Source organism: Medicago sativa, chromosome 6 (genome assembly GCF_051527215.1).
Source record: "Medicago sativa cultivar Bolivia chromosome 6, Bolivia_mono, whole genome shotgun sequence".
Classification (NCBI taxonomy): Eukaryota; Viridiplantae; Streptophyta; class Magnoliopsida; order Fabales; family Fabaceae; genus Medicago; species Medicago sativa.
In genome coordinates, this window is record NC_140754.1 from 20,449,629 (window position 1) to 20,465,663 (window position 16,035).

General features: G+C 35.4%; 1 protein-coding gene across 1 annotated transcript; it reads left to right on the forward strand.

Moving 5' to 3' along the window:
* The first annotated feature begins 2,923 nt into the window (after positions 1-2,923).
* On the forward strand, positions 2,924-6,663 carry LOC146913572 (C2 calcium/lipid-binding plant phosphoribosyltransferase family protein). Its single transcript, XM_085716764.1, has 2 exons — positions 2,924-4,792; positions 5,162-6,663. Exons 1-2 carry the CDS (start codon positions 3,094-3,096, stop codon positions 6,499-6,501), a joined length of 3,039 nt encoding a protein of 1,012 aa, XP_085572890.1. The 5' UTR covers positions 2,924-3,093; the 3' UTR covers positions 6,502-6,663.
* Positions 6,664-16,035: the final 9,372 nt, after the last annotated feature.

Consider the following 16,035-nt stretch of genomic DNA (forward strand, 5'->3'; position numbering starts at 1 on the left):
TGCGAACATGGAATTCTAAGCTTCCATATATAGTTCCTGATCAAAAGGAGAGTAACGATGTTAGCGGATAATTATTAGCTTTTGAAGTAAAATAGTTTATTCGGACTATTTTTTTTTATTTGAATAAGAAAGGTCAAACAAGCTTGTTACTATGTATCATATCCTCAAGAGCATACATCAAATTTTAATCTAACATGAAATTTCGTAAACCAGTATAATGCTCCTCACCTTTGATTTCCTTTGTTTGCTCGCCATTTCAAAGGGCAAGCATAAAAAAAATTGAAAAAAAAAACCAAAAATTGAAAAAAAAAAACCAACAATGGCATGCTCGCCATTTCATATGTGGAACATGGAAAAAAAAATTTACCATGCTCGCCATTTGAAAGAAAGAACAAGAAAAATACCTTAAATATTCATGCTCGCCAAATGAAATTAGGAATACACAGAGTTGTTCTGAGAAAGCCTGCAAGCTTGCAGAGGAGGGTTGAAAAAATGTGATGCTCGCCATTTCAAATGAAGAACAAGGGCATTTACAACAATAATTTTCAACTAGGGGCAGATATATCATTTTTTTTTGTGATAGGGGCAGAAAAAAAAAATTCTCCAACATGCAACTCCATTTAAAATTCGTTACCAAAATATTGTTAAAAAAAGTACTATAGTATATATTTTTTATGAATTTAAAGTACCATGGTATATAGTATTAAATACTAGCAGCATGCATCTTGTCAGAACCGTACATATAGCGGTTATTTGCCAACATAACACATTGCCACATTGAAGTCTTCATAAATTCATTCTTTAATATCATATTCTAAACTTATTATCTGATCAAGAAATTGTTATCATGAATGAATGAACACAGAAACAAAGCAACGTTCATATTTGCAGATTGATACTACAAGTGGGATTTTTTTTCTTCAATTGGACAAAGACAACATGCACATATAAAGAAAACAAAAAATTGGATTAGATAATAGGACAATAAAGAAGTTAATAATTCTGTAGGAACTGAATTTCATGAGAATCTATGTCTAGATTATTTTATTTATTGATTGAAGACAATATCTTGAGTTTGATTTGTGCTGACTCACATATGTATTAAACTAACACATGGTAGTGTGATTAAAAAAAAAAAAAATCCAAGTTTTAGTGAATCAGATTAACCAAAACTACGTGTATGTAAATTAAACAAACACATGGTACTGTGATTTTAAAAAACTGCACACATGTTGGGTCTTTTTTTCTTATGTAATTTAACTGCAATGGTACAGTGTAATGTAATGACTGTGGTAGCAGCCTTTGAATTTAATTTGAACCATATATATATATATATATATATATATATATATATATATATATATATATATATATATATATATATATAAGTGGTGCACTCATAGCAGGCACTAACGAATAAATAAATAAAAATCAGACTAAGTGAAAAAAAAAATACTTGTTCTTAATTCAAAATAATCCTTAATATTTTTTTTGGTGGTGTAAATAATCCTTAATATTTATCCACAACATTATTAGTTTAGTGTTTTTTTTTATATATCAGAGTGGATTGTGATCAGAATCATAGTGAAACAACCACAATTTTATATATAATTAAAAATTGGTCAAATATCTATTCTGATCCTTTAAGTTTGACAAAAATATATTATATTAATTCTTTGAGATTTTTAAATTTTAAATAGGTCCTTATTACCCTTTTAAGGATCTATTTAAAACTTAAAAAATCTTTAAATAAATGCATTAAATTAATATTTTAAAGAACCTTTTTAAAACTTAAAAATTTTAAAGGACCTATTAAAAACTTAAAATATTTATTTGAAATTTAACAAACTTAATTGATTACTCCGGAATTTTTGCCAAACTTAAAAAATAGAAAGAAGTATTTTGTCTTAAAAATATAATTAAAAAGAGAAGAAGGAAAGTAAGCAAAAGGAAAAGATGAAATGTGAGAGCCTGCTGCAGTAAAAGTTTCTTTTCCACCAAATGCAGTGCCCTATGCATCTCCAACGCTTTTATCATGAACAAAAGAAAAAGCTTCTTTATTTTATCCATTACATTAAAAACAAAAATTTACTATGAAACTTCAGCTTTCACATGGTACATACAATGATCACAAAATTTCAATTTTGTTATTTCTCCCAAACACCAAGCTCTAATGCAGACAAAATAACAACTATTAGTAACATAGTTGGTGAGTTATTAAGAGTTAAGACACATTAAAATTAAGGAGGTCCAAAGTTTTTACTACATTGTTTAAAGATTTAAAAAAGATACCAATATAGTCAATTTAGAATATGAATTCAATGTTCATGCTAGATCACATAGTAGTTAAATTAAAACCAATCATTAATAATCTCAAATCTCAAGTATGATTTTAAATGACAAATTCTTATTTATCTATCAATGAAAGTGAACAAAGTTACTCATGCTGAGTTGACACCAATCCATAATGCACAGACATTTATCAGGTTAGGCGTGTCTCAGTGTCGAACATGCATCATATTTGACACCGACACATAGAATTGTTGACGTGTCGGTATCAGTGTCGTTTTTGATGTCTTTATCTGTAACCATGCTTTATAAACACCAATCAAAATCACATATTTATCTTTTTCCGTCAAATAATTTTGATTGATATCAATTCAACGTTGTCCACGATAACTTAGCTGCCATCATTCAAATAATCTCATTATTTTAATTTGTATTGAACAAGTAGAAGAAGAGAAAAGATCCTTCAAACAAAGTAGAAGAAAAGATTAACATACAGCACCACATATCAGAGAATCCAATTTCTTCAATTTTGTTAACACATAGAGAAAACAGAAAGCTGACTCACTCTCTCACGTGTCACGCTCCTTCCTTTCTCTCTCTTCTTATAAATAAACCTCATAACTCATTCTCTCTCATAAACATAACATTCACATTCATTCATTCATTCTTTCACTTCTAACAGAACATAACACAAACTGTTACTAATTCTTTCATTCAATTCAACAAAAACCTCAAAAGAAACCGTTGCTGTTCTGTTTTCTCTATTATTAAAAACACCTCAGAGCTCAATCAAACAATTCATCAATGACTACGACGGAAGTAGTTTCTGTAAGGAAACTAATCGTCGAAGTCATCAATGCAAAGAATCTAATGCCGAAAGACGGTCAAGGAACAGCGAGCGCTTACGCGATCGTTGATTTCGACGGTCAAAGAAAGCGAACAAAGACAAAATCAAGAGATTTGAATCCTCAATGGGACGAGAAACTCGAGTTTTTAGTCCTTGACCAAGAGTCAATGACCTCTGAGACGATGGAGATCAATCTTTACAACGACAAAAAAACAACTGGGAAGAGAAGTACTTTTTTAGGAAAAGTTAAAATCTCTGGAAGCACGTTTGTGAAAAGCGGTGAAGAAGTGATTGTTTACTATCCGTTAGAGAAAAGGAGCGTTTTCTCTCAGATTAAAGGTGAACTTGGTTTGAAAATTTCTTACGTGGATGAAATTTTACCTGTTACCGATTCAGCCGGTGATGACAAGAAAGAAGAGAAAGCTGAAGAGAAGTCACCGGTAACCGAATCAGCCGGTGAGAGCGAGAAAAAAGATGAAAATCCACCGGTTACCGAACCAGCCGGTGATGAGACGAAAAAAGAAGAAAATACAAAAGAAGAGGAAAAACCAAAAGAAGAAACTCCAGCAGAGAAAACTCCGGCACCGGAAAATCCACCGGCGAATCCACCGGCAACTCCGCCTGCACCGGAGGTAGTTAATCCACCGGTAGCTGAAACGAAGGATGTGAAAATCAAAGAGAAACAATATGAAATTGTTCAGAAACGAGGTGATCTGATCAATGTGAGTGATCACGAGCTTCGATCTCTGAGCAGAGATCGAAGCAGAAGCGCGGCATACGATCTAGTTGATCGTATGCCATTTCTATATGTTCGCGTTGTTAAAGCGAAGCGGTGTGAATCAAAAGCTGAATCTGTGAAGCTTTTTTCAAAGCTTGTGATTGGAACTCATAGTGTGAGAACAAAGAGTGAAAATGAAGGTAAAGATTGGGATCAGGTTTTTGCTTTTGATAAAGAAGGACTTAATTCAACTTCTTTAGAAGTTTCCGTTTGGTTAGAATCAGAATCAGAATCATCAGAATCAGAAAACAAAGAGAAACAAATAACGGAGATTTCACTCGGAACGGTGTCGTTTGATTTGCAAGAAGTTCCGAAGAGAGTTCCACCGGACAGTCCATTAGCACCGCAATGGTATACGCTTGAATCGGAAAATTCACCGGGAAATGACGTTATGATTGCGGTATGGATTGGGACGCAAGCCGATGAAGCTTTTCAGGAGTCGTGGCAGTCGGATTCCGGTGGATTGATACCGGAGACACGAGCGAAAGTTTATCTTTCTCCGAAGCTGTGGTATTTGAGACTAACGGTTATCCAAACCCAAGATTTACAGCTGGGTTTGAGTGGTTTGGGCTCCGAACCTAAGGTTCGGAGTCCTGAACTTTATGTTAAGGCTCAGCTTGGTGCACAGGTTTTTAAAACCGGTCGGATTGGTTTAGTCAACTCGGGTAATCCGACGTGGAATGAAGATCTGGTTTTTGTAGCTTCTGAGCCGTTTGAACCGTTTCTAGTCATTACATTAGAAGATGTTTCGAATTCAAGATCAATTGGGAAAACGAAGATCCATGTGGCGTCGATCGAGAGGAGATTAGATGATCGGACGGATGTGAAGTCGAGATGGTTTAATCTTTGTGGTTCAGAGGAAAATCTTTCTTACACAGGTAAATGTTACTCTTTGTCCAAATATATTGCATATTTTACGGTTGATAGTGTAGCTAATGCGTTCATTTTATATACGTATATAGTTGATTTTGATTTTTCATATAGCAACGTACTTAGTGATATTAATTAGGAGTTTATTTAGAAAAGAATCAACAAATGTATCTAGTAATTTGAAAATGAGCTTATATTTAGAGACGGAGAAAATAGTAAATTATTGTGTTATGTTAGTTTATAATTTAGAACTCATTTAGCGTCTCTTATGTCATGAACTTAGTTATCTGCATGAGATGTTCAATGATTATGTCATTAACTTAATTGTATATGATCCTGCTCCCACTAATTGACATTTTGGATTTGTCTCTGCACAGGTAGGATACATATTCGTGCTTGTTTAGAAGGTGGATATCATGTGATAGATGAAGCAGCTCATGTGACTAGCGATGTTCGTGCTTCTGCGAAGCAGTTAACGAAGCCTCCAATTGGTTTACTTGAAGTTGGGATTCGTGGAGCAACGAATCTTCTTCCGGTGAAAACCAAAGACGGGACACGTGGAACAACTGATGCTTATGTGGTGGCGAAATATGGTCCAAAATGGGTTCGAACTAGGACTATTGTAGACCGGTTTAACCCGAGATGGAATGAGCAATACACATGGGATGTTTATGATCCTTGCACGGTTCTCACAATTGGTGTTTTCGATAATGGAAGGTTTCAGAAAGATGCTAGAGATGTTAGAATGGGGAAAATTCGTGTGCGGTTGTCTACACTAGACACTAACCGTGTCTACGTGAATTCTTATTCGTTGATTGTTTTACTGCCAGGTGGTGCGAGGAGAATGGGTGAGATTGAAATCGCAGTTAGATTTTCATGTTCTTCATGGTTGAGTTTAATGCAGGCTTATACAAGTCCAATTCTACCAAGAATGCATTATGTTAAACCATTCGGTCCGGGTCAACAAGACGTTTTGAGACAAACTGCTATGAAGATAGTAACGGCTCGTTTAGCTCGGTCTGAACCGGCTTTGGGTTCAGAAGTGGTTCAGTTCATGCTTGATTCGGATACTCATGTGTGGAGCATGAGGAAAAGTAAAGCGAATTGGTTTAGATTAGTTGGATTTTTGTCACGTTCGACGACTGTGTTTTATTGGTTAGATGGAATTCGCACGTGGGTGAATCCTGCAACGACGGTTTTAGTTCATGCGCTTCTCATAGCGATTGTGTTCTGTCCTTATTTGATTCTACCAACAGTGTTCATGTATGCTTTCTTGATTTTGATTTTGAGGTTTAGGAACAGAATGAGGGTGCCAAAGAACATGGATCCGAGGATGTCCTACGTGGACATGGTAAGTTTGGATGAACTTGATGAAGAGTTTGATGGGTTTCCAACAATGAGGTCTGTGGAAGTGGTTCGAATCAGGTACGATAGGGTGCGTGCTCTTGCGGGGAGGGCACAAAGTTTGATTGGCGACGTTGCAGCTCAGGGCGAGAGATTGGAAGCTTTGTTTAGTTGGAGAGACCCACGTGCTACAGCGATGTTCGCTGTGTTCTGTTTGGTAATGTCGTTGGTTTTCTATGCTGTGCCGTTTAAAGGGTTTGTGCTTTTGGCTGGGTTTTATTATCTGAGGCATCCGAGGTTTCGCGGTGACATGCCATCTGTTTTCGTGAACTTCTTTCGGAGACTTCCTTCGTTTTCTGATCAGATTATGTAATCAAGATATGTAGCTTATTACTTTAATCACTTATTAGTAGTTTAATTAATTCTTAAGTTGGCACTGTTTTTTTTAATGGTGTTTGTTTCTGTTATGCTATGAGAAGTGTTATTTCATTTATTAATTCATTTATTTAATGTGATTTGAGCTATTTTGGGTAAATTAGGCTCAAAATGAGGAAAAAGTGTTCTTGATATTTGGTCTGAATGTGTATAAAAAGGTTACCGTTGATTGTGGACTGAAATAGTGAAAAGAGGATTAAAGTTAAGTACCAATAACCAATGGTGTAGGATACTTGAAAACTAAGTAAATGCAGCCATTTTAAGAATTATTAGACCGTTGGAACCTACTACCACCTTTTGTTTCTCATCCTAATTAAATATCATATGTTCTGTTTTTTATCAAATGTTTGTATTTGGGTATTGTCAAATGTCAATATTAGTTTTATCGAGTAAACCACTAAATTGGTCCCTGTCATTGTAAGCCATTCTCAAATTAGTCTCTGACTCGATTAATATTTCAAACTAGTCTCTGTCTTTGTCAAAAGTTTCTCAATTAGATCTCTGTCGTTATGTTTTTGTCACATGATGATGGACCTAATTGAGAAACTTTTGACAAAGACTAGTTTGAAATATTAATATAGTCGGGGACTAATTTAAGAGTAATTTATGAAAAGAGGGATCAATTTGATGGTTTACTCTATTTTTATCTGATGTCTGACTCAGCTACACTTTTTTCACTCACTTCAATGCTATGTTTAACTTGTGGATGTGCACTGAAAATCCATCTGCACAAAGCAGAAAGAAAGTTTGGAAAAAGCACTTTTTACCAAGAAGTTACATTTGATATGTTGTGACTGTGATGGTTGAAAAATTCTTTCTATTTTTGTTGGTTTGGTAGTTGCAGTATTGCAGACAAATGCTATCTGTTTTTGACTTTTTGTTGGTTTGGTAGTGTACTTAGGTAATGCTATCAATTTTGGTTGGAACTAGAAATGATTTTGTAGTTGATTTGACTTCCTTGGATTACACTTCAAAATCAGTTAATGCACAATTTCAATTGTAAGACTTTGATATCCAAACATATGTTAGTGAGGTTTTTCCCCCTTCAGTGGCTTGAATATGTTTGATAGATAACTAAGCTCATATAAATTAATTGAGACATGGCCAAAGCAATGTCATTTGTGAATAAGGTTTTAATAAAAGGGATCTTGATTTGAGGTTTGAATTTGTCAGGTTCTAAACAAAAGCGAAAACCTCAAATTTGTGACAAAATACTAAAAAAAAATAGGAAAACAGTTGTTTTTGCTGATCTGAAGACTCAAATACGAGTCAATTACATTTCAAAATATAATGAGCAAGGCAAATACCATTAACTTCAGATGCCTAGGTCGTTATGAAGCACAAACATGCCTCAGATTAGACGTGCCCGGTGTCGGACACATGTTGTGTCCGACACCGACACATATAATTACATTGAATAATGTGATTTTCTCAAATCATTAGCGGTGTCGGGGAATCAGTGTCCGTGTCGTGTCCAATGTCCATGTTCGTATCTATGCTTCATCGATAGGTCCTTACATTCTTACAACTTAACGTTGAGGACAGTAAGCTGCAGAAGTCTTACATACAAGTTAATGCAGAAATCTTATATTTTTTTAAAATTATTCGCCTTTTCACTATCAGATTGTCCTATTTTCGATCTCCGGTTTGCAACGATCACAGTTAACGTCTCTATCATGAGTTTATCCATACATGTTGCTTATTTTATGATTCCATTTTGGAATACCAACTTCCATGTAAAAGAAATGTACTCCATGAGATTGGAATACTATTTTTTTTAACCAATGAAGATATTGAAGAACAAGAATTAAAACTGAAAATGATTAAAGCAGTTTTTCAGGTCTGATTTTAATGTTTTGTTTCTATTTTTACATGTTGAAGATTTTTTTCATTCCCACTAGGGAATGTACTCTTTATGTTTCCTGAACATTTGGCTCCATGGCCTCTTTGTGGAATCTTTGCCTCCCTTGCTATTTCATGGCCTCTTTGTGAAATGTTTGCTTTAAGTATCCTCTGCCCTACTGAGATTGGAATCTTGGATGATATTCAAATCAGTATAAATGTAATATTGACTCGTCGTTCTCTCCTCATCACAACTAGGTTGGACTTGAGATGTGCATTCACGAAGAGTTTGGTAGTTTTGTCTTGGCTAAGACGGAGTAGGTATCCTCGATTTGTCAAGTTGATGAAGGGAATGTGTGTGGCCTTGATATCTGCTATCGATTTGTCAAGTTGATGAAGGAAATGTGTGTGTGGACTTCGAGTCTAAGGAGGATGTCTCAAATGTTTTACTCTATTATCTTGAAGTGTTGGTTTTCAAAAACTCTCATGTTGATGTGTCGGTTTTCGACGCTATTATTTCTCAGACAAGCCAATGAAGTGGCTCATCATTTAGAGGCGGCTCATATTTAGTTTAACTTCAATTACTTGTTGACATTCCAACATGTATCCATCATATTATTATTATTAATGAAATGACTTGATCTTACTTTGTTTGGTGTTAACCCTCTGATTCTCAGGAGAAATGGGTCTTAGTAATCCTTAGTTCGGAAGGTAAGTAAAGCTTTATCAAAAATTGTTCCACCAAGGAATCGAACTCATTTCATTACATTGTAAATAAAAAGATAATTTCCATTTATTCATTACATTGAAGTTCAGTTACTTTCTACCTATTAAGGTTCTGTTAATATTTTTAAATTTTTCTTTCTTCTTGTTATAGCATGAAGAACCAAGACACACGAAAATGCACAATAGAGTTTTATTAATATTGGCGCAATCCATAAATTGCCTCATGGTGGTAAGAAATAAATTTATCTAAAAAAGTTTGAAAGTGTGGCATCACAATCATTTACAAACCATTGACCATTTATATTATTGATTGCTATAGTAATATTTATTGTGTTTTCAATGTTTCTTATCCATGTGTTTTCGAAGGAGTGGGAAATCTTTATTGTGAATTTGTCAAAAAGATATTTGTCTTCGAAGGAGCGGAAAATACTTAAGCCTTCTTTACATGTGTCCCTTTTTTTTTTTGGTCAAGTAGCCTTTCTTTTTTTTTGAAACGGCAAATAATATTAAACATCATCCCTGCAAGACGCAAGGAATTGACGAAAGCAAGATACAAATGGTGCCGCATATAGACGGAACACCATAACCACCTAAAAACACCCCTGAAAATAAACCCACCAAACACACCACCACCTAAAACAGACTCCAAGGAAACAACAAACATTGTAAACACGGGATCCACCACCGCCCATCGTCACTACTCACCCACAGAGATCACCCTCAACAAAAACTTCCAGATCCCAACTCCCAAGCCGAGCCACAATTCGAAGAGCACCTAACCGAAGGATCATGTTGCTATCACAAACCTCGCGACCTCCGATTCATCGAAAGAGCACAACACAAAGCCCAAAAACCAACAAAGTCAAAGAACCGACTCCCGATCTCGAATCAAAAGTGATCGGCCCACCAGACTAAAGAACTAAGTTAGCAGGGCACCCCTCGCCCCCGGTGCACCAGAGAAAAACCAAACCAAGTCAAGCAAAGATTGCAGCTAGACCCCGACTCCCGATCTAGAAGCCAAATGAACCAGCCCACCGAAAACCAGCATACAATATGAAAGACGAGAGACATGGCATGCGAAGTTAAAACAACAAACAAATCAAAAGGAACGAATGCTCAACAAAATGGGACACGCACCCTCCAAACACCCTAGACACCTAAACCACCCAAAAAACATAAAAGGAGCTAGAGACGACTAACATGGACCTATGTAACAAAGGCTGCCTCCAAGAATAACCACCCCAACAAGCACCCACCTCCACCACCTCAATGACAGAAACACAAATAAACCGAAGGGTGTCTGCCACCAAATCAAGCAGAATCATAGTCTACACGACCACCGACGTGAACAACCTCAACCACCACGATCCTTACGACAACAAACGATCCGAAAGTTCATTGAAGGAGGATTAATCGTGGATGGAAGCGCTGCCGCCACACCTGTAGCCGCCATAATCGATCCACTCAATTCAGCACCACACATCACCCCCTTCACGCCACGCGTCCGTCACCACCTACACTCTAACTGAAACCACCACCAACACCTCCTTAACAAAACTCTCAACCACCCGTAACCACCAAAAACCACCACCTTCACCACCACCAAAAACCCCGCTACCACACACCAAATAAACCACCACTTAAACCTCGCAAAACACCACACCCACCCACCACGTGCGACTATTCCTCCTCCACCACTTGCGACGCCATAGCCCTTTAGGAGCAACACAGTTCGAATCCCATTTCAAAGTTGAAGGATGAAAACACAACAACTTCGAAACAGGACGAACTCGACCACTCGAACCAGAACATCATCACCAGCACAACACCACCCGTCACAACCTCCACCACGCATCACCACCTTGCCACCACCACCACAGCCTAATCGGATCTGTGACAGATCCACCACCACACCATCATGAACCACTCAAACACACACCGCCGGAACAACCAAAAACATCACCACCAAAGCTGCAAACCAACTACACCACAACCACCACCACACTGCCCACACGCACAAAAGAATGGTGTCGGCTAGCAAAAACACCACAACCACCAACAGAAACCTGCAGAACACAAACGCAACCAATCTTGCAAACCGAAACAGATCCAAAGTCCAAACCACCGGAATCACCCCGATCTGGACACAGAAGAACAGCCACAAAACATGAGCGGAAAGAACGCAGGACGTCGGAGGAAGAAGAAGCAAAAAACGACCCCTGAAGGGGCTGAGAGGTGAAGCGGAGAAAAAGGATTCTCATCGCCTCACCGTCGACGAGATTCTACATCGGGAAGGACGGGATTTGGATTTGGGAGAGCAAGGAAACGGACGGTGGTGGGAGCTGTTGTTAGAGATAGAGAGAAGGTAGAGGACGGAAGTTTAGAGAGAGAATGGTTACATTTTAGCTTGTAGAGTGTGATTTCTGATTTAAATGTAGTTTTTGGTCAAGTAGCCTAGTGGCTAGAGAAATTCACCTTTAAGATGAATAAGTAGGGTGTCCGGGGTTCGAACCCCGGCCCCTGCACAAATTGTGCATTATCCCTTACCAAATGAGCTAAGCTCATGGGGACTTTACATGTGTCCTTTAATTATATTCAAAAGTATTTTTACTCCTTCAAAAAATAATATCTTTTTGACAAATGTTTTCTTCATTTTGAGCATCGACGCCCCAAATATAAGACAACTCAAACCTTTATTTTAGACCTCCAAAATTTGACCTAATTAAAAAGGCCTTTAAAATTATTATTTTTCCATATATTAATAGACACATTTAAAGAAAGGTGAACACAGTGATACTCATAGAGTTTGGTTATATGTACCCTTCGTTCAATCATGTCATATTTTTATATTATTTTATTTATAAATAAAATACTAAACAAATTTTATCTACATAATCCAACCAAACTTCAAAATACATAAAAACTTACCCTTAAAGAAAATATCAAATGCATGAAAATGGATTCTCTCTATTGAAATTGTCTCAATTTTTATTAATTGTTACATCTCAACTAGAAACACAATATCATATTTTCTTTATATATTTTATTCTCTCATGTATAATGGTTTAGATGTGACCATTAAAAAATATTTAGAGTTTCACTTCGGAGAATCTATTCTCAAATGCACAAGTTAGCTCATTTTTGCACGAGCTTAGGTTCTTGTGTTCATGTTGTGTGTTTGAACTTTGAATTTTAGTTAGGTCAATAAAAGTTTAATCTACATTTATAATTTCCTAATTTGAAATCGTTGAGAGAATGCTATTGTGTTATGTTTTAGTTTTACTTTTTTTTTAAAACTAAAACATTTTTTAATATATTATAATTAATTTATTCTTTTTTTGAGGGATATTAATTAATTTATTCATATTTTTCCATCTAATAAATATAAAGCCATAGTTTGATTGCCTATAAAAAAAGTCAAATGCATCTTGAAGCCTTTTAGTTTAACGTTTGTATCTAATTAGTCATTTTCAATTTTTTAGTTTCAAATTAGTCCTTATTTGATCCTTTTTTATCGTGGGCATTTCTTTCACTATATATAGCATAACCCTTTTTAATTTTATGCAAAATCACTTAACGCTCTAATATTGTGTTAAGTACGTAAATCGAGTTTACATATCCTTTGTATGTAAATTGAATTTATGTATAATGCACATGGAAACTCGGTATATGTAGTACTAGCTTGGAAACCCGTGCCAAGCACGGGTTAGAATTACAACTATTATTATTATTTTTATATAAAATCTAATTAAACGGTAAATTCATTATACACAATATATTAATAAAACGCATCGTTATTGTATTTTCGATTGCACGTGTATATATTTATTTGGATTTTCGTATCATTACACAAGAATGATTTAACAGATGTAACGTCGAAAGATTAAGATTTGATGCCGGAATATTTTACACGGATGACTAAAATTAATCACGGAGACGTGAGTTTTTTTTTTTTTTTTGATGTCTTGCATATAACTGGGGGTGTTGGAGTCTCGAGGCCTACCACTGCATATACAATTAATTGTCCCTACCCAACGAATCGTCTATACCAGATGCCCTTATATATAGTTTCTTTCAAATTCCATGATTTCTAAGCAGATATTCTTACATATACAAAGTTAATATCGTGCATACACTTGATTCATCTTAACATCCAACACTAATTTGTAATTATTCAATCGTGTAGCAAATAAGTATAACAAACAACGACAAAGACATCAACTATCTATCACATTTTTTAACTAAGCATATTATAAAATAACCCATCAACAAAAACACAACAAAAAAGGCTTGAAAAAGGGACTACAAAATTGTCTTGTGCATGCACATAGACATAGGTGCTCCAAAGAACAAAGAAAAAAAAAAGACGGATATATAGCTGATTGTATTAAAAAAATGAAAGCAGAACATATATAGTTGATAATATGGTCACTGAAAGAGTACGGCTTACATTAGGAAAAATGAGAAAGATCAGAAGGATACTGACATTATAAATAAAATTAAACTGAGTATGAGAATATTGGAGTTGCTCTATCATATAATAGAAAAACCGAAGTTTGGGTAGATAAACACATTAATGTATCAGATAGTGTTATTTCGGAGCCGAAGAGAAGACATTCCACCTATTGCAATTAGTCAATGATATTTCAATGCCATAGAAATTCCATTAACATCAGCCTGTGTACAACTGAATGATATCATGTCACCTGAAGCACAAAACCAGCACCTGAAGGTGCATGAGACCAAAAATATTGTAAAAAAGGGATCAAAAATATTACTCCACATAACATATTAGTCCCTATAACAAATTTATCACTTAGCCTGTTCTTTGCACAACAATAAATGTCATTGGATTTTATACAATGAAATAAGAAGTGTGATCTTAATTGTTAGTTGCAGAATTGTAGTTTATCTACATGACCAATCCATTACTCTTTCTTTACACAACTATTAGAATGGTTGCAAGTAGAAACAACCAATTCATATCCAAATAAAATATATATTACAACGATGTTTAAAAGAGAAAAAAACTCATACTCATCTGCGTCATCAAGAACGACTGGTTAAACATTCTGAAAAACATCACGGTACACAACATTAGTGGTCTCAGTACACACTCGATTTTCTTCATCCAGTATAAGCATTTTCAAACCCTTTTTGGAAGTGACTCTCGACACAGCGACATACAACTGTCCATGAGTAAAAACCGGTTCGGAAAGATAGATTCCAACATGAGACAACGACTGACACTGACTTTTATTTATTGTCATTGCAAAACACAAAGCCAACAGGAACTATATAGTAGTAAATTTGAAAGGCAGTTTAGGATCACTCAGAACTAAGTTCATTCCTGGAATAATTACTTTTTCACCAGTATTTTTTTGGGTAATCACAGTTGCACCGATAAAGCTCTTCCAAAGATTGTCTACAATCAACCTAGTCCCATTTCACAATCCAGTTGCTTGGTTAATGTTCCTAATCAACATAACTGGACATCCAACTTTAAATCTAAACTTGTGGTTTAGAATATCAGAAAACTTGATATTGTTTAAGAATTCGGTGGTAAACCATTCGTTTTATACCTCACTATTCTCGTCTGATTTGCAAACCAAATCAAAACTTTTCGTCTCCTGGAACCAATGATAGGAAGAATTTGTTTATGTGCTTAATTGCGTCCAGTGTGGGAGCAAGTATCCCCCGCTCTTGGAAAAAATCCAATTTCATGTTTTGCAAAAAATCCGGATATACAAAATCAACCAAAGAACGCAACGGATTAGAGGAATTCTTTATCAGCAACTCATCATGAATGAGTACGTTAATTTCTCCACTCACGTTGGCGGATCCTATTCCATCTCCAATTGAAAGTATCCAATCAACAAACTTTCTTATCTCATCTTGCTCGGCACGTACGATTGAAGCACGTAAACACATATTTGTTGTAAGGGTGAAAACCTTACGGTGACTCCACAACTTTGATGAGTTGATGGATGAAGCAAATATGTCTTGTTTGTATCCTTTTCTTATCACTGGAAAAATTTGTCTGAAATCACCGCCCAAAACCACAGAAACACCCCCTAAGGTTTGTGTGTATTATCAACACCATCATAAGACATTATATCGCGCATGGTTCAGTTAAATGCATCAAAACAATAATGATGCATTATCGATGCCTCATCCCATATTATTAATTTTGAACATAGTAGTTTTGTCGATCTCTTTATCAAATCTACAACTTGACGCTTTGTACCTCATTATTCTCGTCTGATTTGCAAACCGAATCAGAACTGATATATTCCTTTTCGTCTCCTGGAACCAATGATAGAAGGAATTCGTTTACGTGCTCAACTGTGTCCAATGTGGGAGAAAGTATCCCCCGCTCTTAAAAAAAATCCAAGATATGAAATGTTTTGCAAAAAATCCGGATATACAAAAAAAAATCAAGGGACTGGAAAAAATCTTAATATTATGGGAAACATTTACTTAATTAGTTTTTGGATGTCATTCACTTTCATTCTATTTTCTTATTCAAACTCTATTTTTTCAAACTCCTTCGCATATGATCTATGATGGGATGTGACAATGGAAAATGTACATGTGTCATGATGAATTTACAAAATACATGTTTATTTAGACATTTTAAAATGATACAACGTTTTTATAATTAAGTCTATTTTTTTTTTTTTTGTAATAATTACCCAAAAATCTTCAACTCCTTCAACAAAACCACATAATTACCGATAATTCAATCTATTTTTTATACTCTCGCGGACAAAACACACACTGCATATTTTTCACCTTAATGTTTCTCCCATGTTCAATTTTTTTCATCTTCATATTTATTTTATTTTTCTATCTAGTTTCCTTTATCTATTCTCATGGATGGAAGGAATATAAACCTCCCTTC